The sequence below is a fragment of the Camponotus vicinus genome, unplaced genomic scaffold (genome assembly GCF_025532165.1).
Source record: "Camponotus vicinus isolate PSW18456_S1 unplaced genomic scaffold, iyCamVici1.0 SCAF_5, whole genome shotgun sequence".
NCBI lineage: Eukaryota > Metazoa > Arthropoda > Insecta > Hymenoptera > Formicidae > Camponotus > Camponotus vicinus.
In genome coordinates this window covers 376,765-401,555 of record NW_028141977.1, presented here as the reverse complement: position 1 = coordinate 401,555, position 24,791 = coordinate 376,765, and the positions used below count along the sequence as shown (strand labels likewise).

At 35.0% G+C, this 24,791-nt stretch overlaps 1 protein-coding gene across 6 annotated transcripts in view; it reads right to left on the bottom strand.

Annotated features, from left to right (window-relative positions):
* Positions 1–24,791, bottom strand: part of Raskol (Ras GTPase-activating protein raskol) — a 281,119-nt gene that overhangs the window by 179,452 nt on the left and 76,876 nt on the right. For 4 of the 6 annotated variants that reach the window (XM_083099958.1, XM_083099961.1, XM_083099963.1 and 1 more), the window contains exons 1-2: positions 13,182–13,457; positions 773–1,255 (exon numbers count right to left, since the gene is read on the bottom strand). The exons of the other annotated variants lie outside the window; for them this stretch is intronic. In XM_083099958.1, the coding sequence (XP_082956084.1) occupies positions 773–1,004 (232 nt within the window). In that variant the 5' untranslated portion in view covers positions 1,005–1,255; positions 13,182–13,457. Of the gene's footprint in view, positions 1–772; positions 1,256–13,181; positions 13,458–24,791 lie in introns of those variants that run through there. 6 annotated transcript variants of the gene reach the window in all.

Here is a 24,791-nt window from a genome sequence, read left to right as displayed (position 1 = left end):
TACGAGTTCACGGCGTCGAGCAACGACGTAAATCCTAAAAGATCGCGCGCATTTGTTACCTCAGCCGGAACGAATGTGATGCACGACGCTTCCGCATCTATATCTTTCGTTTTTCAATCTCGATCTCTGAGAATTTTCCTAACAAGTTACCGATCCGGTTTTAAAAAAAAGCGACATTCATAGAGAAAAATATCGACAAGAGTAGAAAAAATGTTTTAAAATTATGAAAATTATGCTTTTTTTCGTGCGATAAAATACATTAATAATTTTTCTAAAAACATTAATAATTAATAACATTAATAAAATAATAATAGAATAAAGTATATTAATTTATACAACTTGTAAATTTTGGCGATCTTTAACAATACCAAGAATAAAGGGAGAAAAATTATTTTTTTTCTTTCGCGCGATAAAATGATAGAATAAAATATGGATATTTAAGAATATAAAGAAGAATAAAAAGAGAATAGACTTAATTTTCTTGAAATTATTTTACGCATTGAAAACAAGATTAAGAAAAATGTTTTAAGATTATGAAAATTATTCTTTTCTCTCGCGCAATAAAATGTATAATATTAATAAAATAAAATACATGTAAATTACGACAATCTTTAACAATACAAAAAGCAAAAAAAAATAAAATAAAGAGCCGTCTCAATCTTCTTGAAATCATTTTACGCATCAAAACTCGTAATCTCTCGCTCCAGAAGCCTAGGGAGATTTCTGAAGGAAGGGGATATATGTACATATATATCGTGCAGGCACATCTTACCGCAGTAATGGACCAAAATGTGAAGAGTTCCAGCATGGATGCGGCTGTCGCACCAGGAAGCGGCGTCGACTTGCGGCTCGAAGAGAGAGAGGTCGAGACCCTCCATGTCGCTCTCGCCGCAGGAATCGCTCAGGGGTTCGAAATTGCCCCCGTTGGCCCCGTCGTCCTCGTTCGCCAGCTCCTCGGGGAGGTTCTCCCCGCCGCCTCCGCGGCATCGGGGCGTCAATGCCATTTTCAGACCAACGCTCTACCGCGCGAGAGAACCGCAAAATCTTTTTCTCCACTTTCCCCCCGCTGCCCGCTTAATAAGTCCCGCGATGCATGCACCGAACTTTTCTCACGGAGATATAACTCTCACGTGCAGCATCAATTCCTCCACGGATTCCTCGCCTCTTTATCGTCGGAACTCGCGTCCTCGCACACCTCCGCGCACCCCTCTGTGAGTCTCACCTTTTCATTTCACGGTAACTCGCGTCCGCTCGTCTGGGGAGAATCGGTTTGAATCTTTCGCGTGTTGAAAACGATATTCTCCACTGTGCGATGTGAGATATATACAGGTCCCACACGTTTCATGCGTGAAATGTTAATGACAGAAATCTTGGATAAATTGAACTTCTCTCTCCCGTTGCGAAATATTTAAAAAAAAGTTTAATTTCAAAAGTAATTAATATTAAGTTCTTTTTCATGGAAAAAGTTCAAATTTATCAAAGAATCTTGTCAAGATTCAGACGCGTTAAAAAAATGGGGCAACCATGTGTAAAAAATTTCTTCAGATTAGGAATGCCAAGTATGAGTTAAAATTAAAATTTCTCGCACCGCGTTCATCTTTTTCTTCCGCTAAAAAATGAGAGTTCTACCACTTAATCAAAATTAGCTACAATTCTTTTAAAGTCCGAAGGGATATTTTATACGCTTGCGCAATATGAAGTATATTAAGACGATTCTTTCCCGATGGTATATATAAGTATCGACGCTGTTTTTAATCAGACATTCGTTTCTAATGGCTTTCATAAATTAACCCCACACGCCAGGCTAATAACCGTCATAATAACTCCCACCGACGCGCGCTGCTGATTTTTTCCATAACTTACGCCTTCTACCATTCTAATTAGCCTCAACTTCTAATTACTTGCCGACTGCAAGTAAGAAGACGGAACAGGAACCAAATTTAAATTGATCGATTCAATATATAACTAAACGGTTGACGTGTAATGTGTTCAATGCGATCGTTATCACGTTGCTTAAATAAATTCAAATAAAGAAAAATCTTTTTTAATGCAAATTATCTTCATATTTCTCAAAGTCAAGTATTATAATTAAAATCTTAGATTGTTCAAAAATAATAAAAAGAAATAGAAAAAAAGATAATTTTCTTTTAAATAATTTTCATAATTTTTCTTCGTTATTTGCTGACACATTAAAACAATGTATTTTAATAATATACTTTTTTATATAAAATATATAATTTGGTGAAAAAAAATATATTATTAATAAAAGACAAAAAATTGATACAAAAAAAGCATATGTTAAAATTAATAAAATTAAATTTATGAAAATCTTGTCAAACAAAATATTAATTTAAAAAAAAAATCAATCTTAAATTCATGATAGAATCTGTCATAATCAAATAAAACGAAATTTGAAATTGTCTTTCCATCAGGTAGCAAATGTTATAATTTGAAAAATAAATTTCGAATATAATTGATATATAATTACATCGATATAAATGATAAAAAATATATGTAAAAAGAACAAAAAAATATTCTCTTAAATGCAATAATTATATTAGTATTTACAGTATAAAATTAAGATGTACAGATATGTGTAAAAATTAATTAAGAGCGACAGACAGATAACTTTGAGTCCATAATCTTCAATCTGTGGTCTACTTACATGAATTCATCGAGCATGACAAAGTCGCCCGTAAAGAGCCTACCGTGTCAAACACGCGCGAGAAGGAAAGCGGGGATTGTCATGCGTTCTCTCGCTTTCTCGGACAAGCGGCCAGCTTGTGACAACCTGTCATTACGAATCTTTCAAGTTCAAGATCACGATGAGAGAAGTCACTTTCTTATTGTCAGCCGTCAATCACGAGATCAGTGTGGAACAAGAAATTGGGAATACCGTTTATTAACGCAATTTGAACGAAATAACTTTTTCTTACATTTTTTGACTTTTTAATTCATTAATTAAATTTAATATTAATACATGTGTAATATTTTTTCCCACCTAAAAACAAATTTACAATATTTCCAGAATACGAGTATGATTCGTTTCGCAAGTTGTTCCTTAACGATATTAAATTCTCTATATAAGAAAATTGAATGTGGTACAGAGCAAAATGTGGAAATAGACTGAGAGCGAAAGGGTTAAGCGGGAATGAGACATTAATTATCTCGCGCGTGCTTCTCGTGCGCGAGCCAGATATAAATTATGACACCAGCGATCCGCTACCTCTGCTATGCCGATAAATTATTTACGCGTATTTACGCGGCGCAAAAAAAATTTCCCGAGGGATTCTCGCGGAGATAAAAGCGAAAAACCAGTTACGTGAAAAAAAAAAGAGGAAAGTATGTTGGCGACACTGATAAAGAATTCCAACCAGTTAAATACCAACGTGTTTATATCCGACAAATACTTAATACGCAATCGTTAGTCATATGTACGAATGGAGGACGCTCGATTCAGTCTGCAATTCATGATATAAAGTCATTGACTTTTTTTCAAAATATTCTCGTGACGATCAGGATGTTTGGCAAGATTATTAAATTATTATATTATGTAGAGCTCTTCAGCAAAGAGGAAATATATTAGTTCTTTATCTTTTATGGATGAGTTTGTTTTCTAATAAATTTAAATTTTTTAAAAATTTTTCTTAATAAATATATTTGTTTTTTTTAATGAATTAATTTTTTTAAGAACCTCACATATTTACAAATTGTTTCTAATAGTAGAAACTTCAAAATTTTTCGCTGTTTTAAATTAAATTTTCTATTCTAAATCATATCAAAAAATATCTATTTAAGAGCAAATTATATATAGCATATCCATCTTTATTAAAAATAGAATGATCAGTGTCAAAAATTAATTTCTCAGAAATTGTCACACTAAGTGAGAAAAGAAAATTATGGATCAGTAAAAAAAGATTTCGATTAAAAAATTAGAGACACTTCAACGATGTAATATTCCAGCATATTCTTTTACCTCCCATTTTCCTCGCAATCAAATCCAAGCTTTGTTCATCAATCAATAATCGATTATCTCGCACTTTTACAGATCTTCCAAAGATAGTATATATTAATATGAATAAAAAAGAGTGAAGAAGAAGAGAACGAAGCATCCCTAATATATTTTGGATCGAATTTGCTTCAGCCTCGAGGTTCTTCGATCACAATCGATCATCGATCGTCCGTAATTTGCGAGAACGAGCAGGCGCGTTTCCGCGGATGTGCATGCCCTGATCGTGGCCCGAAATTTATCGCGTCTGTGCGTGTGACGAGGATCAAGATCATGATCCGTTCCAGGACGATCTCGCCGAAGATCGCGGCCCGTGAACTGGTTTCGCGCACGGGAATACGTCGGGTGAGCGCGTGCACGCACCAAGAGGAGAGATGGCAGAAAGGAGAGAAAGACGAAAGAGAAAGGAGAGCGAGAGAAAGACAGAAAAAGGGAGAAGAGGAGAAGAAAAAACGCGCCGGGGGCCGAGAGGTCGTTCGCATCCACAGAGTTCGAAGTTGGCGGGCGAACGTGTAATCGCGTTTCGTGACTACGGCGTAGAATTCGTTGCCCTCTTCCTTCTTCCTTTTCTGCCCCTCGTTCTGTAGCATGCGCGAGGACGAAGGAGAAAAGGATACGGTACGATACGAGACGGGGAGAAGAATTACAGAATTGCTCACACACGAGATTTCTCGCGCGAGGGCACAGTCGAAAAAGAAGAGAAGAATGGCGCGAGAAGATCTTTAATTAATCAGAAAGAAACGAGATTACGTATAGTAATTTTTCCTAGTGTTATTATGTTCATTGAAATATGTGTATACAAACGGATGCTCGTGTCAAGGAACATGTACGCGCCTCATCGCGATAGAATTGTCTTCGGTTTTCAAGGCTTCAATTACGGGCGATTCTCCCGTAAATTGTTGCAGCTGATGCACGCATGCGAGGAAGCGATCGCGGAAAATAGCGCCTGGGATTTTCACTCTCGAGCCGTAATTTCTCCGATTAATCCATCCCGATTCATCGCGCGATCTTGCACGGTAGCAGTTTACCTACCCGGTGATGGACAATTGCAAAGTCATAAGAGGGAGCCTATCAAAATGTTTCCTCCGCTCTACACGTGCAAGATCATCGTCCGAAGCTCGTATTAACATTTTTTCAAAATGGACAGACGTCGTTATCGTATCCCCGTTATAACGTGCGAATGAACGACCCGGGATCAAGTATATAACTCCTATAATTTTAGGTGTGATACATCTTTAAATTAACTCGATGATAGAGAGTATGAAATGTTGCTCGAAAGACGTCAAGGTTTATTAATGCAGCTAGCAATTTCCTCACTTTCGGTCTACGTTAACTTATTCATGAATTTTTAAATAAAACTTTCCGACTTTTCCCACTACCTCTTGAGCGCATTTTTAATCTTCTCCTTCTCAACTTAAAAAAGACGGACAAAATACTGTCCACAAGAGGATCGCCACATCGACGGTCGCAGGTGTCGTTGCATCGCGGCCAAATCGATTGGACGCGACCTGTGTCGTAAAAAGAGGCCAGCTCGTAAAACTGCGACAGAGGAGAGGGTATTGGGATACATCCAGCTGATCACATTGACGCATCCTCCGGGCTTAAAACACAAGAAGCGAACCTTGACATTTCTCGGAGGTCACGAAGAAGAAGACCGGCCACGAGGATCCGTCGAGCGCGAGGGCATCCAAGAGAGATCCGAAGATGCGGTTCCGGTTACCATGAGAACCTCACAATCGCCTATTCGCGGCGAAGGCCAAAGGGAGAGAGAGAAGAGCGTCGAAGAGGAACAAGAGAAGAAGGAGGAGAAAGAGGAGGCGGAAGGCGGTCGAAGGCAGAAGCGAAATGCCTACTTACGACACAGCCGCGATCCCCTCGTAAACATCGGACGGCTCCTGGGAATCCGCGCGCGGCGAGAACAAGGATAACCAGGTGCAGCGGTACCGATAACGACCACGACCGCCGATCGACCGCGGCTGGCGGCGCGTAACGAGGGGGAGGCGGGGGAGGATCTCCCGAGCATTCTCGTCAATTTTTTTCCCGCCGTCGTGGATCGCGGACCCGGCATAATTGCCTCAAACTTTACGGATAATTGAACCAACGGACGCGCGTCGAGACACGCGTTATTAATTACGGACGCGCGATCGCGGCGTTGTGTGCCGTGTGCTTTGCTCTGCTAATGATGCCGACGACTGCGGATGAAATTAAACCCTCGAGAGCTGATAGCGGACATTGATTGGTGAGCTACGATCATCTCAAGATTATACGGCAGCCTGTTTCAAAAAGCCAACTTTCTGTTGTCTACGAGAGAATCGTCGATAGAAATAGAATAATTGCAGCGAAATTATATTTTTTTTTAATTATACATAGAGTATAATTGCACTATTATGTTTGCTATTGATTCTTATTTCCTTCTGATTTTTACCGTTCTGATTCTTAATGATTCCATTCACTAATGTTACGTTATATGAATCGTGCATCCGCGTCGCGCGTGAAATTTTAGAAATAACGCGACTAATTAAAGTTTCTGCGTAAACAAAGCAAAGTGTGTCTTAGACATTTAATATAATTAGACGCATAATATAATTTGCAACGATGGTGGATTCGCTCATGCACGGCCACCAAGATAATACTAATCTAAATTCGCAAAAGCGCTTTCTACAAAATGTGTTACGTCTGAATAGTAAGTCGGTTATGCGGTATACGCTCCGGGGAAAATGCGAGCAACAGCGCTGGCTGTTACGTTGTACGTAGCAAACGCGAGAAGAGAGAAAGAGAGAGAGAGAAGTCGAGGCTAAGAAGGAGAGAAGGAAAGAAATGAGCAGGCGAGATCGAATCAGCTGAGAGGAAAGCCGTCTTCTGGCGAGTTCAACAGAGCGCTTTCTTAAATCAAGGATACGAAGGAGATTTGTCAGAGACGAGGCCGCGCAATTTGTTACTCGGACATCGCTCAAACGATGCCTCGTAATAGAAAATTGGCAAAATCGATGAGACTCGTAACATTAGAATCTTCAATTTCTTGATGTAATCGAGAATAAATAATTTATTGCACATAAATATACAGATATAAATCTATGAATGTTGGTTTTTCAAGCTATAGATAAAATAATTCTAATCGAATGGAAGTCTTAAAAGTCAGCGAAATATTTTGAAGACGATAAAAAAAAATCTGTATGAGCAAGATATAACATACTTATTATGCCAAGTAATATTTATGGCATTTAAAGCAGTACTTGACAAAGAACAGTTAAGTGCTACAACGTGTTCGAACTAACAAGAGGCTTCAAGTACAGCAATCGACTTTCGATTTCCGGTCGAAGAAGGATAATTCCGGGAGCAATGAAAGTAATGAAGAACATTTTCTCTGTAATTTCGTCACGAGGACTTTAGGGGCACGTTCGTCGGGAAATTTCGTTCAATCTTGCGATACGGGTTTACAGGAACAAGAACCGTCGAATTGATCAAAAGCAACGACCAGCAGCGACGCCGACCACCAACCGAGTAATTTGTCCTCTGATGGTCGGCAAGCACGTCGGTGACTCGCAAACTTGCTTCTCCAAGTTCCTACGACGAACACCGAGTCTCCTATTCACCACGACCACGCTGGACTTTACCGGGAATTTAGTAACTCCTACGAATCTGATGGAAGTACTGCTTTGACTGTATAATGTTAATTATACAGTCAAAGCAGAGACTTTACTTACCATTTCGTTAAATCTCGATCAGGCGAAAGGTAAGAAACGAAACTGATTTTCCTTCGGCCTTCGAAATTCGCGATATATATTTCGAGCGCATCTAGACTTTGTACAAGTTAAAATTTATACGTCTCATGTCTATCGAATGTAAGGTGTCTCGTATTTCTATATAAAGTATGTTGCATTTTTTAAATAAGGAAGAAATCAAGAAGAGTGAAGAAACTAATGCGACATAATTCGTTTTGTTGCCTCGAAAAAAATTAAATAAAAAATGCTCTGTTTATTGAATTATACATATTTATGTGGTTCGTACAAGACTGCGATGGAAACAGAAGTCGAGATACAAACGACAGGCTGTTTTCGCTATTTTCTCGGGAAAGATACCGATTTTTTAATTTTTTAGTATGACCGCGTTCTCTTTTTATCTTTCTGCATGAATCATGTGCCTTGTATATGCACAAGGGAGGTTTGCATCGCGAACATTGTTGTTTCCAACGACTGTGATGCAATATAAAAAAAAAATCCTAACAATCTTCGAGAAACAGACGCGTAAATTTCTTGCAACATCGATCTTAAAGTCCCCGACTCGTGCCTGGAGGTTCAAGGGCTTATTACGGTTCGTCTTACCTTGAGAACCCACGGCGCGGACGATTGAACTTTTCTCCGCGGCCCTAAAGTCTCGAGATTGTGTCTCGTTTCTTCCCGATAACAATCATCCCAGATAGTCGAATGCAATAATGAAATTACTACTTCTTGTTGCGACCGGTTGTCTCGTTGTAACGAATCGAGAAATAATCGGCAATAAAATTACGAAATATTTTACTTATGAAATTCCTATTTAAATGCGAAAAAAATTAATTAAATAAAAGTTATATACGCGAAGAATTGTGCCATTCGTGAATTCGAGATTGTTATTGCGAGATGTAATATAAAAATCATAAAAATATCTTACATATTTTGCAAGAGATATTTTAAACATTATAAATAATATAAATAATTAAAAATATGAATAATATAAATTATTAATTATTATTATAAAATATGAGTAATATAAATTATTTTTTAAAAATTGTGTTACACACTAAATATAATTTTATTAAATTGCTATGAATGTTGTATTTACTACACCACATTTTTGAACAATATGTTAATTTATGTAAAATGAATAATGAAACTGCAACCAAATATCTAATTCAGAAATTCCGAAGTTTAATAATAGCTTGCTCATACGAAAACCGGCACACAATATCGCGTGATGTGGCTCTGACGAAGAAACATCAGTTAGGTCGACATATAACTATCTAACAGTAAAAGTTCTGCTATATCATGAAACACACTCGACTTTGCAAGGAGACTTGCACAGAGAGAAAATTCACTCATTTGTCGTCGAAGTGGTAAAAAATATAACCGTAACTTAATCGCATAATTCCCACTTAAACCTTTGTCATGCTGCTTACATGAATAAATCTAAATATCTCTATTTCTTATTTCTTTACTTATGATTTAAAATTTCTCAACTGCAACGATTTGACGATTAATTAAAAATATTCTTATATTTACAGGGCGTATACACAAATTTTGTAAATAAATTTTCTGATTTTCCAAGTATTTTTATTCAAAATTCCAGGTAGAATTCAAGTATTTTTATATAGATGCAATTTTACAGTAAGTTTATTTATTGTACCCGATTATTTAACACAAATAAAATATATTTCAATATATCTTCAATCTAAAAAATTTCATATTTTTTAAATAAAAATATGAATAAAAAATATAGATTCTAAAGTAAACTAACATTTGATATCGACTAAATAGTCATAAAATATTTGGGCGATATATAACAAAATGTTATCTAAACCCTAGAAATATTATAAACTATCAAGAAATGTTATGTTACTCAAATGTAAAAAATCATGTATGTAATATATTGTGTTATTTAAATATATAAGAAAATAGTTTTAATATAAAATAAGACAAAAGGTAAAATTAATACAAGAGGTGTTGGTAAAAAAAAATCAATAAACACATAAGATTTTAAAATTTAAATATTGCAAAAGAATAGATTTCTTAAATCCTTAAGCTGCTAAAAACACAATCTTCAGCGTTTTAAAATTAAAGTTTAGATTAACATAAATGTTTGACATAAAAATAAAATCTCATGAAAATTTTCTGATTCTTCAAGATAGAACAAAAATCTAAGAATACCATATTTTCAAGGTTTTTCTCGAGAGTATACACCCTATATATAATGTACTCTATTCTAGATGCCAAACTTTGTATATTTAAAAGAGTTAATTTTCCTATAAATATGAATATATATTATTGCAAAAGACAAATAATAAGAGAGGTGATCGATGTATAAAAGATTGAAAAATAAGAAATTTCTTGCTCGCAGAATGACGAAAGGCATTAAGCGTAATAGAATAATTAATGGAATTGTGTGGGAACGGATGGACGCTTGCAAAAATCGCATTCGTATGGTACGAATTTTAGCGTTCGCAATTTCCTTCTTCCAAGATAACAACGTCAGCCTTTCGCCACGACGTGGCGAGAATTTCAAATCTGGAGACGGTCGGCAAACAGGTGCGCGTATAAGACAAAGAGGCGACGAGATCCACGTGTGTCTAGTTACCTGCCAACCGGTCAGCTATCTACATTTAATTATGCAAAATCTCGCAAAAGCCGTTTGCCGTGCAAACGGATTTTATCCTACGCTGCGTTCGCTCTCGTGCGAACGAGGTTCTGTCGAAGAGTTCGCATGTAAATGCTCGTTACACGATAAAAAAAAGGTATCCTAAAGAAGTACGCGTCTCGTTAGGAATTATTAATGGGGCAAAACCATTCTTTGTATTCGTGAAACGCGTTATAGTGATTCTAGTATGGTGAAATTTCAACGCTATTAATGCTTTCACCAATATAATGTATACGAAATCAATCATGCAATAATAGTACAGCAATATAATTAGCAAACATTGCTATCAAACGATGTAATTAAATACCAATTTCCACTCTCCATCTTGGTTACATTTTTTATGTTCAAATATTACTAAATTTTTGCAAATATATGTGTTATATTATTAAATTAATAATGTATTTAAAAATATACGGGAGACAAGAAAAAGCGATTCGCCTTCTCGTAAATTATTATATCAAACGAGAGAGACTGTGAATCGTCAAGTTGGAATTAGTTGGCTTCTGCAACTGTTGCTGCAACATGGTTCAAGAGTTTAGAATTCATTATTGATTCTAGAAATGTATAGATTATAGTATTCACTGCTAATAGTCTACGTAGCTAATCCCGAGACAATATATTTTGTTGATTACCATTCATACTAGATTATTTTCGATATTCTTCGTAACAAGAGAAAGAAAATTCCGTTAGCAAACAACCAAATACGAAATCATTTCCCATTTATTTAAAAGAAGCTAAATGGATGAGCCATGTCAAAAGTTAATTCATGAATTTAACATCGCATTTTTAACCTTTTAAAATATAAAATTAATAATTAATTTGTGTTAAGTTAAAAAGATTTGTACAATTAAAATTTTTATTTTCGTGAACTTTTGTACAATTAAAATCATCATCCAATCACTATAAAAAAAGTTATAATTCGTGATACAAGATAATATATTTGCAATTTTTTTAATGAAATTATATTCTATAAGACAAATATTTATTTTGTTCATAAATTAATTATTAATTTTATATTCTAAAAGACTAAAAATACTTTGCAAATTTAGATTTGTTAACTTTCGATGTACCTGATCCATTCAATTCCTCTTTAACTGTTTTATACGCGCAATCTGATTGTGAATTTTCTGCCAATCATTATGTACCGATCTTGAGATTTCTATCTTCATTAATATAAAGATTGAATGAATGATAAGTCAATGAGAAATAATGACATTCTGCGTCATACTTATGGTCGATGTACAGTTATAGTATCAATGCGTACAGATATATAAAAATAAAATAAATAAAAATCTATTAAAATATATTAAATAAATAAATAAATATATTTAATAAATAAAAATATATTAAATCCATCTAGATTTTACAAATTAAAGATTTATTCCGCTCTTGCTTTTTCATTATATAATTAAATACTAATCATCATTAGAATTTTTAAATCCTGGCAACACGTGTAAAATGGCGAGATTGAATCATTTCAATTATTTAATCGATTTCAATCGGTATCCCGATTAAATATTCGAATAAAAAATAATCGAAGGTCACGATCGGATCCTACAGCTTCGTACTCGAATCCTAGAAGCCTCGATCGCGAAAAACCAGTCGCCGACGACCCCGATCCGCGAGACGAAACCCGATACACACCTCGCGAGATGATTCATCACCGCATAGAAGCAAAACGTGTCGAGTTTCCACGGGCCGTTTACATTTGATCAAGCGTTTCGAAACATAAGCGTGATGGAATAACCGATGGAGAGGCGTCCTTTTTGACGATCATCGTACACGAACATGTATTTCTGCTGACTCTCTCTTTCGCCGCATTTCGTGGCTCTCCCTCGCCTCTCCTCTTTTTCTGCTGCGCTTGTCGCGCGATCAAGATAAACGCGCCCGAAAGAAACTTGGGCTGCTCGAGGGCTCTCGAGCCCGGAGCTTGTGTATTCGCGAAGGCATCCCGTCACGTTATGTGGCCCGCGAATCAAATCTCGCATCGAAACCTCGAGGTCGTCGAGGACACTCTCTTGCAAGTAGAAGTCCGTCATGTCTCAAAAAAACTGATAAATGCTAATAAATTATAACACAAATAATTAAGCATCTCGAGCAGATAAGACAAAAATTAAAGAATGTAGATTTTTGCATTCCCATAATAATTTTTAAATACACACACTATAATATTTAAACATATATATATTTAAAAAAAATGTGTGTAAAATATATTTAAAAAATATATATATAATAATAATATATATTGAATATAAATAGCAAGACACTAAACGATTCAAATATCGCCATTTTTTACTTGATATTATGACGGATATTTAATTTTATATCTTTTGCACGTCAGATGCTAGCCATTTTGTTAATTTCGAACGGAAATAAGAATACCAAAAGTAAAATCTACTCCAATATCGCGTGACATTCGCCGAATTTCTGATACGAATGAAGTTGTCGCTACTTTGCGTTTCCTTCGTTTTACGGTACATTTTCCTGTGACAGATTTATGTTATATTTAAGCTTCAACGGGGCTTTTATATTACCCTTTCGCGTGGCGTAGATTTATTCTTTACGTTGCTGTTTTATTAAAATAAAGAGGACATAAATTGAACATTTAAAACACGCTTTAAAGCTAATTATTACGTCATCGAATCATACACTCGACGCACCTACAAGTGGCAATTCATAAAAGATGAACGCGGTCGATCTTCAAATCACTCAAGTTTCACTGAGAATCGGTGACAAAATATCTCACAGGACACAACTGTATCGCCATTCAATATAATATTCTTACCTCCACTCTTACGAATTCAAAATCAATCGCGTGACATACGAAGCCGTTTGTGCCATGAAGTGCGCGTCGCGAAGATCGAGTCGAACTTTCGCTCGGAAGAAGATACTCCTTCTCTCGCCTGTTCCTCCCTACGTTTTCACCAAGGATGAGCAATGCACATCGCGCTTGGCGTCTCTCAGATGCGGATCACTGTTCACAGAAACTGTCACATTTTTTCGCCGATTGCGAGTACAAATATCCGCGAGCGCGCGCGCGACGGACGCCCGACACGATGGCTCGTCGCGGACTGACAACGCGGGACGGCGCTGGCGACCGAGGCCGGCCGAGCGCGGCCGGAAATGGCCGAGGACCGGCCGCGTCGCGCGAGAGCGTATCACGTGCGACGATCGACGGTCGCGAGACTAGTTCGGTCCTCGCACGTGATACAGATGCATCACGTGCGTATGTATCGAGAGCGTTCTCAGGGGGTGTGTATGCACTCGAATCTTGTAAATAAATTCCCTGAGGATTCTGTGATTTTTGTTCAGAATTCTAGATAAAATTAAAATATCTTTAGATGCAATTTAGTTAAATTCGATTTGAAAATTTTGTTTATTTGTAATTTTGATGAGCAAACAATATTTTAATTTAAGCTTCCTAAATATATTAAAATTTGAATAAATTATCATTCATAAAACTTCACATTCTAATCTCTTATAAAGACATTATTACTGAGGATTATGTGATTTTTCAAGTATTTCCATTCAAAATTGTAGATAAAATATCTTTAGATACAATTTAATTATAAATTTGATTTGGAAATTTTGTTTATTTGCAATTTTGATGAGCAAACAATATTTTAATTTTAATACGTCTGTAGAAAAAATTCTAAGGGGGGTAAATCTGAAGAATATTCGTGTCCAATGAATTGAATAACAATAATAAAAATTAATAATAATAATAAAACTATTTAAGCTTCCCAAATATATTAAAATTTGGATAAATAATCATTTACAAAACTTCACATTCTAATCTCTTATAAATACATTAGTGAGGATTCTGTGATTTTTGTTCAAAATTCTAGATAAAATTAAAATATCTTTAGATACAATTTAATTATAAATTCGATTTGAAAATTTTATTTATTTGCAACTTTGATGAGCAAATAATTTTAATTTTAAAATGCGTCTGTAAAAAAATTCTAATGGGAGTAAATCTGAAGAATATTCGCGTCCAATGAACTGAATAATAATAATAAAACTATTTAAGCTTCCTAAATATATTAAAATTTGGATAAGTAATCATTCACAAAACTTCACATTCTAATCTCTTATAAATACATTAGTGAGGATTCTGTGATTTTTGTTCAAAATTCTAGATAAAATTAAAATATCTTTAAATGCAATTTAATTAAATTCGATTTGAAAATTTTGTTTATTTGCAATTTTGATGAGCAAATAATCATTTTAATTTTAAAATGCGTCTGTAGAAAAAATTCTAATAGGGATAAATCTAAAGAACATTCGCGTCAATGAATTGAATAATAATAATAATAAAACTGTTTAAGCTTCTCAAATATATTAAAATTTAAATAAATTATCATTCACAAAAATTTCACATTTTAATATCTTATAAAGATATTATTATTATTTTAAGATTCGCAAGGGTTTTGCAACAATTTGTGATATATTGATATATTCATATTGATGTAACAAGTTCTTTTATTGCGTCTATTATTTTAAATGCATTTATTGATAGCACGAAAATATTTATTAAGCTTGGAAAATATTTTTGTGTTAAGATTGCGGTTTTAACTACAAATTAAAAGCCCAAAATTAAAATAAAATTAAACTAGCAAGATTATATTATATATTTACATTATATAATTATATTATTTACTTATATTAATTATATTTTAATTTTATATGATTTAAATTCGCACAAATTATTCTCGCAATTATTGTGTTATATGTTTGCTATGAGAACTAAAGTGTATATTCGAATTTAAAAACCGTAATAATAGAAGTGTATATTCGAATAAAAAACCGTAATAATAGACACTTTTCAATTTCATTGACTACATCCACAAAGGCGATGCAAATGAAAAACGAGGAAGAATAAAGCTACGTAATTGGAGGATGCAGATATAGTTGGTCATTCACTTAAGTGTAAAAGGCGATAGCGAAACGTCAAGCAATCATTATTAACTGATTTCCTTTACTTTCGATCCACATTAATGAAGCGTTCGCGTGTATCGTGTTCCTGCCACCGGTCTGGCCGTAAATGTTGTATCGCACTCTCTACGCGCTATGTTCGTCGCATATCGTATCAGAGACGCAATTTATTAAATAGACATCGTGCTTTATCATAGTCGACGGTGGAACGAGACAAATTCAGACGTCGCGCGAAAGTGACGTTAAGGAACCAAGCTTGCCGCAACGTTGCATCTAGTTATATATTCGTGGAGACACGAGCTTAAAATTTTTATGTACGAGATGTTCTAAAATCATCGTATGTACATATTTTTAGACAGCACAATAATGAAGAAAATTAAAATTAACTTAAATTTCATCGTATTTTTGGCGAATTCAGCACAAAAAATTTAAATAGATATTTTGTTTTCTCGTCCTTATTTTCATTCTTTCGAAATTACTAATCAAAGAATTTATTATTGTAATTTTTTATTATAATTTATAATTTTTGTAATTATTTTAATTTTTTTATCATGTATTATTGTATCATTCGTATATATAAATAAAAGAAATTAATCTTTGAAATGTATTTGTCTTCTTAATAAATTCTTCAAGTTAATCCATCATTAAATTCACATCTCATCTTTCTCGCATTATTTCCATCTTTGTTTGCTTTTTAAAATATATCTTCTATCTTCTCCTCAGTAAAATGTCACCGTGACAAATGGCAGAAGGTATGCTAAAGGTTAATGACAAACTTTCCTCGCCTAAGAGAGATGGATAATGAAAATATTGCAAAATAAATGAGAGAAAGAAAGAAAGAAAATTCCAGTACAGCTACGTAATTTCCGCTTTCCATCGTAAAGCTTTCCAACACTGTGTACGATACTTTCAGCACAGAAACGATAAAGTTATATCTCGATTCCCTATCCAATTAATCGGGCACTTCTAAATTCTGCTTACAGTTAGCGCGACTGACACAGACAGTTCATCAATCGGAATTGTTAGAATATCGTTCACTTCATATTTCGATTCCACGAGCACACAAGAAGGTCTTTATATCGATTTGTGTCGATGAAAAGGCAATCATTGCCATAGACTGCCACATCTGTATCATCATCGCGTATTTGGTGCTAAACGTGACTGTCTGATTCTCCTTTCCTGTCGGCAAATCATATTAAATAAATAAAATTCAGAAATCGGACCGTTACATAAGTAATGAATGCATCGTGAGATTTTTCCGCATCTCTATAACACCTCAATAAATTGAGCGCAATCCGTTAGACTTTTGTTCAGGAAAATAAAGCATTTGAAGTTTGCCAGACGAACCGGAGCGCTAAACGAGGACCAAGTCGCGAGAGAAGGAACAGAGGGAGGGAGGGGACTTTGAAGTCAAAAATAGCCGAAAATTCTTGCCATCCCAAGAGCACAGAGAGTCTCCTCGCTCTCTAGAAAAGTAACGGTGCCGGATCGTTGAACTTGGTGCATGATGTGGCCGGTGCCATTAAGAGAACCCGAGGAAAGGGGAGACTAGAGAGATTCATTGTCGTGGCGCGGGAAAGAGGAATCGGTCCAAGAATATGCCCGAGGCTATATCCTTGGCCCCGTAACGATCCGATAAGGGGCATAAAATTATTCGAGTGTAAAATTCGCGCGGACGGAATCGGCGCTTATCGTTTCCGCGCGTACAGTTGCTCCGTTTTCCACTTATATAAGATTCCACGATATGCAGAACAAGAATTCGCACGATCAAAGAAACGCCGTGCACATCTGGCGAACGCGACGCGGATCTAATTGTGATAAGAAAATTGGAGATAATTTCTTTGACAGGTCGCGTATTATTTCTATTCTATATTGCGAATAATAAAGTGCGAATAAAGTAAAAATAAGGAATAATTATTATTAGTAAAATTGTATAACTTGATATATAAATATTTAATTTACAATTTTATCTTTATATTACTCCGAATTTTATTAATACAAATTTATTTTAAATTTAATTTATTTATTTCATTAAATTTCTGCTTGCAAATATAATAGGCATTTTTTAAATAATATCATTTTTTAATATCATTTTCTGTGCAACATCATTTTTTAAAAGAAAATTTGTCGCTCAGGATTCGCGTTATAAACCATGCTCAATCTAGAGAATAGAAAGCTAGAGAGAGGAAAGTAACTATCCGCATCAAGGTGGATAAACTTGTACGTCGTTCGCAATAATGTGCCGTATCAAGCGCGACCTGATGCAACATATAATCTCGTAAAATTCATTTCAGGGAGTCAAAGGGGCTTAACGAAATAGATGACTGCGATTGCCTCAAGTGTACGATAGCCCGGAACAGATTTTCCATGTAATAATACCTATTAAGACTGGCTGTTATGTATTGCCGCCATTTGGAGCTCACTCGTTCCCATACGCATTGAATAATCGGCGACGAGGATTGCGGAAAATAATTACGATCTGTCTGTTATTATGACTATTCCTATAGCGGCCCGTTTAATTAGCAGTCATGGCGAGAATTTTCGAGCCATTTTGCGCCGACCTTGATGAGGATCTCCGATAGAGACAATATGTTTTCCGCCAAAATCGCTGACAAAATCGCATGTAGGAGTCCGACTTGACATAAAGCTGAGCTAAGCGAGATATATATTAGTCCAAGGCATAGGTGGCCAACTAGACGACACGTGGCTCTAATGACAACAAAATGTCCTTTTAATGACGCTTAATTACCTAATTACGCGGACGTAAATGAATAGCTCGGCACTCTCGAATAATAGTCGTATAAAAGGTATTAGATGACACACGCGAATACGACGTTTAAATTGTGACTGGCGCGCATTAGGGAAAGGTTGATTACTACTGACCTAAAGGATTTCACGCTCTCCAAACTTGTCCGACACGAACGACGCGATTAATCCCTCCTGCGAATACCGCCGCCTTCTAATCTTGTTCGAATTCTATTCTTTTTTAATCCCGCCAAGTGTGAAGATGAGCAAATGATGTGACATGATTCAAAGAACTTTCATTTCAACATACGATAACATCAAGAACAATGAGTAAGTTTAATTTCTTTGAGAATTTAGTCAAAGAGACATGTTACTTGAGATTTATTTTAAAATATATTGTATTGAAAACAAATATATTATCTATTTAAAGATTTATCGCAATTGTTCTTATTTTAATTTGCAGATTAAAAATCCATCGACTACGAGAAATATATGAATGCCTTCTTTTTCAATTTTAATAAAAGCGTTATTTAAAAATTTAACAGGTAAGTCACCGAGGAAACTCTTAGAAAAGCACTAGCTGATCCAGATTATTCCAAGCACGTAAGCTACGTAAAAATTCAGTTTATGAAGTTTCCTGGATCGGTACAATTGATATTATATCGGAGGAAAAGAATGTCAACTGACAGAACAATGCTGAAACTTTGACAAGACGCTTTCTTGTGTTGCTTTATATTTATCATGAGTACTAGTGAGGATGGGAATCAGGGAAGGAATCAGATTATAGTTCGGCTTCTCATTGGCTTTCCACAAGAGCTACAATTTATCCTTCCGATCGCTCGTACGAGTTTCACTTGGCGTGTATGCCATCGTATTTCATCCCCGGTACGTATAACAGACAAGGCAAAAGAAAATATAGAGAAAAATGTCATTTATTACTCCGACAGCGAATCCTCCAAGGGCAATAAGCCACACAATTTTATTTTTATAAAATAAAATAAACCAAGTAAATACAAACGTTAAGGAGATAAATAATGAAAAGCTGCAATCAGATAATTAAATGCCATAAAAAGTTGTTGACCACTATGTTTTAAAAAATTTCAACTGTATCTTGTTTATCTTTAGAATCTTTAGATTAAACGAATTTATACACAAGAGAGATGTACTATTTCCTTAATGCTTCATAAAAATTTAACATAAAGAAAGAGACGTAAGCGCCAATTTTTATAAATAATTACGAACGTTTACACTTCAAAAAGAATCCAGAAACAAAAGAAATTGCAAATATAATAATGCTTACATTTAGTATAAATGTTTCGCCAATTTTTATTCATGAAAGAATCAATTTTTTCAACAATTTATTTCGTATTCATCGAGCGTATTCTCTCTTTTGCAACGGAACTGAATTACTTGGTAATGACGCAAAATTCGCGAGATTAAGGAGAAAAGGCGACATGGGGAAAAAGAGGAAAAAAAATGGGAGAAAATGCGCGACGGGACGGCTGGCATTTCAAATCGCCCGATAGATTCGCGTGTTTGAATAAATCTAACGGTGCACACATCCGCGCGTCGAGAATCGGCGAGAGGAAAAGGAGATATACGAGGAGAGATCGAAGAAAGATGGAAGGCGGACAACAGGAAGAAGCGGGAGGAAAGGGGGACAATCCTCCGATCCTCCCACTGGCCCTGACATTCGGAATCGTGGCTTCTCGACTACGTGCCTTTCTCGAGGAGGCATCGGCCGCGGCGAGAGAGAGAATCAGAATTTATCGCGACCTTCCTCGTAGATCGCTTGTAAACTTGTACTCCTTTCTCTATCCGCGATACAAGAAAAATCGCGCGACAACACACGTCGACGTCGATCTTCCGCTCCCACATGCACTTCATTGTGAACTTTAAATCTCCGCGAAGAGCTCTTTATATACAGAAATCCGATTTTTATATAATAGACCAGTTAAATAGAAACAGAGAAAATATCCTCTCTCAATCTATGAAAAATTAATATTCCTGATTGAAAATCAAATCAGATATCTATCGTTGTTTATATATTATTCAATTATAAATTAATAAAAGAAAATTTCGTGAAGGAAAGTTTATCGTTTCAAATATTCTAGCAAAAATATCTCGCACGTAGAATACAGATTTAACAAGAAATTAAAAAGAGAAAAAAATCTATTCATTTAGCATATACGCGCGTGCGTTTTAGCATAAGTATGGAGACAAGTCCACTTAACATATGTAAATCTTTCCGACCGGATGAATGTGTGTCAAATTAGTAATCTTATTTACTTTCACCGTCTCGTTCTCTTTTTAATTTCATTCTCGCGAGAAAATTAATGGACAAAGGCATTATTTTATATCTCACTGACTTTGTGTACAGAATGCACAGCTTTCACAATATATTTCTTTGGCATGAAGCTGATGAAAATTGGGGGAAATAGAAAACTGTAACCATCATAAAAAACTTTAGAATTTCTTGATACGAAACAATTGGATCAAGATCGAGATGCATCGATGCAAAAATGCAATTGCTTTTGCTGCCTCAGATCGACGAGATGCATCGATGCAAAAATGCATATGCTTTTACTGCCTCAAATGTGAGCGATGTCCGAATAAACAGAAACGGTGAATTGTGACGTTGAACGTACTGGCGTTATTTGTGTTTACGTGTGTACCTGTTGTGCCTATGCATGTAAACTATGTTACGGTTCTACCATTAACCATTTACACGCGCAACGGAGCGAGTAAACGCAAACGTTGCGTTTCTTCCGCCTCCTCGTTTCGTATGCCATGGATCTTTTCCTATCGGTTGAAAACACGGACACATAGGACCCGCGAGAATCGTTGGATATCAGAAAAAAAAATAACAACCGGTATCCTACATCGCGCCTGATTTCCCTGGACAAATATCGCCAGCCAATCGCCAAGCATACTTCAGTTAAAGCTATCGGATAAAACTATCGCAATATTGCGTTGTTACAAATTAAGCAATTTTCTCGTTATTTTCCGTTAGAAAATTTTAATCCGAATAAAAAAAGATGTCTATATATTTTTAAATTATTTTTTAATAAGAGTTCTACATTTATTTAGATATATTTTATTCATATTTAAATTTTTTGTCGAAGGATATATTCCTCAAAATCAGAAATGTAACGAGAATGTTAAAATTACTTAATTAGAGTCACTAGTAAATTATGTGACGATTAAAAAAGTTAATAATTTAAATATTATATATAGACATTTAGATATTTTTCAAAAAACGATTTAATTATTATAGAAGAAACAGATAGAGAATCATACACACACATATATTTATTCTTTCAACAAGTTTCACGGAAACAAAACCATCCTCGTGCGATGGGAACTTAGATTATGAGTGAATCCCTTTCCATTTCCTGTAATCGAGAGTGGATTCTGCAATCCGTCGCGCTTCTAGACAGCAGAGTGTACGTTACCATGTGGTTATTAGCTTCAACCACGACTTCGTTGCGCTAAATAACGTTCTCTCAGGATCCACACACAGATATACGTCACATAGTCCACAATCATTCCCTGTACTTTCTAGTTAACGCTGCTTTTCTTGCGTTATCTCGCAAGCACCGATGTGCTACCGTAATTTCTTATTAGCAATCTGATTGCAAACCAAGGAACATCTATCACACGCTTCCACATCTCTCTGTTGCTTCTAGCGGTAAACTAAAAGCATGAGAAATACCTCCCAGAGCGCTACTAGAGAGAAGTTTCCGAAGAACACGCATTATATCTCATTAAATTCCTGCATCAGAACTGTCTGTAACAAAGAAAACCGTGCTATCTCAAACATACTCGTAAGATCAGCAAATAAAGACACATAAAATCAAAAGATGAAATACTTATAATGCACCATTTTATCTCTCCTGAATTTAATTATTTCAATTATTTATTTTCGAGTTTATTTTTTTTAATAAGTAATTTGTAAACAATTAAATATGATAGGTTTTTTCGAAAAACCCTTGCTCCTCAAGTATTCCGAAGGTATTTATATTACTTATGTATCAAGATGATCGATATGTATATAGCTGTAGCATCATGTAATCTTGGGATCTTAAATCTTGGAGTCGAAAAGCACAGGTGCCGAGAGTTGCGTCGACATTAACGCAAGTGCGACAAGTATAACGGCGGGACGCGTATCTCTTGATGGAACAGGCTCTAATCCGGTCGGCCTCGAAAACCTCTCCACCGCGTATTCCGTTATTATTCCCGTCACCCGTTACTCGGTAGACGAATAAAAAGACGTCCGCGCCTTCGAGTGTCGCGCGATCTCGAGCATATGGTCCTATGTTTCCCGATCTGCTTCTCCTTGTGCTCTCGCTTTTGCGAGCTTCGTGCGAGCGACATCGTGAAAACAAAGCCAAGATTGCAGATCTACAGTTGAACATTTTTCACTCTGTTGTCATTCTTAAAATGAATTTATGGTCTCTACGCGCGATTCATATTTAAACTGTGATAAGAATGATAACAAGATTAATTGTTAAATCGTGTATTAAGAGGACCGATATTAGATATGTTTTAAAGATTGACAATTAACGTAATTTGGCGGATTTTTATATAATCGTCGATATTATGATTAAATCATGCTTTAGAAAAAAATTTTTAGTGTCGCCGTATCTTTTTTTTTCCTTACTGAATATATCCCCGACACGATTTCCCTTTCGTTGAATATGCACGAATATTCCAGAGGGAGCCCACGAAATTTAAGCGAATGAATATTCAGTGATACAAACATAAAACTATTCACGCAATCAAACAACGTGCGGATCAGTTACTTTCTCGATTTTTGAATTTTTTATTTCGATATTATTAACACACTTTGTAAAGTCATATGAGTTAGATAGTGTAAGTCATATGACTCAGATGTTTTTACCTCGTATTCATATAATGCATTTTCCATCTTTTAAATAATTTTGGAGTAAACAACTATCTTGTAACTTTTTCACATTATACATTCCATATTTGTATTACATTCAATATAATTATAATTTTTAAAACATCAACTAATACAGAGAAGAATATAAAGTATAAAAATAAATATAATAAAAATATAAATATAAAAATATAAAAAGAAATAGATAATTAAAAAAAGCTTATTAGTTACAAAGTCGATGAGAATGAGAAATGAAAAGAAAAGATGAAAATTTCGAAAAAATAAAAAATAAAAATAAAAATGTGTGACGTGCTATTTATTAGAATTATAATTTAAAAAATACGAAACGCAGTATCTGTAAAGTTTTCAGTAGAAAGCGTAATTTTTCTACGGAAGCTTGGACATCGATGATGAACTCGGATTAACGATGCACGATAAAACGCGGGGGAAAGAATGTCGAGAACAGTCGGAAGTCAACAGGCGTCGTAGATCAAGTCAGCTTGGCGTGCGTAAGCGCTTTCGCCGACCGATTTAATTGGCATTAAAGTCTCTCGCGTGGGTGGCGAGCCACGTACGCATCCGCAAGACCCGATGCGCGATACCATCGCGCAAAAGATAACGGAAGAAAAAAGGAAGAAGTTACACACATGCAAACACACGTACACGTACCGGTCGTCCTCGAGTATCGAATCCGATCTCCGGACTCTCACGAAAACCTGCAAACCTGCAAACGTATGTGCGAATGTCCCGCTACCGTTTTCAGATGCAGCTGATATTGCGAGCACGTTTCTCGCAATTCGCGTGTCTCCACATATCTCGTCGTTAAATCGTGAGTTACTATTTTATACACTATCTATTGTAGGAAGGATTAAATGCGAAAATTAAGATTGGGTGAAAATTTTGTTATCAATGGCAGAAATGGGAAATAAATTTCATTGATAAGTGATGTTCAATTCATCATGAAGAATTGCAAGAATGAAAGATATTAATCTTCTTATGTCATATTTTTATTGTTTTCCGTTCATGCAAACTTTAGATATAATTCTACATTTTTATGGTATAATATAAAAAAAACATCCGTTATAATTTTAATAAATAGCACGTCACGTTTTTATTTCTCTCTTAAATTTTGCATTTTTTCGAAATTTTTATCTTTTCTTTTCATTTTCAATTCTCTGTCAGTTTTGTGTATTAGTCTTTTTTTCTAGTTTGCTCCGAAATTATTTTAAAAATAGGAAAATGCATTATATAAATATGAGATAAAAATATCTGATTTATATAAGTTGTAGTATAATGTAAAAGAATCATTCATCCATGAGATTAATACAATACTAAAATAAAAGAGTCGTAATGCAATTCCTAAAATAATAAAGTGACTCATACTGCTATCAATTTAATAATTATTTCCAATGCAAGATAATTGATTTTATCATTCATGATAGTCGGTAAGAAACGTTTTCTATTTCATCGGCGATAACTTTCTCCAAGATCTGGAAGCTTCATCAGAGTTGATCTAGGTGTCGCATATTACCAATAAGACGTTATTATCTGCCGCTCTTTCACTTAATAATTATATTAAATTTGTTATTAGAAAGACAGAGAAAAGAAAAAAAATATATTTTACTACATATGTGAAAAATATATAAAAATATCATAATCTAAGACCAAATATTTAGAAATTTTTTTAGAACACATTTTATGCTTGCATAATTTATTTTTGAAATATTGGTTGAAAAAAACACAAATCTAATAAATTTTGTATGCATAATTGCATTAGGAAAAGATATCTTTATTATATAATTTATATAA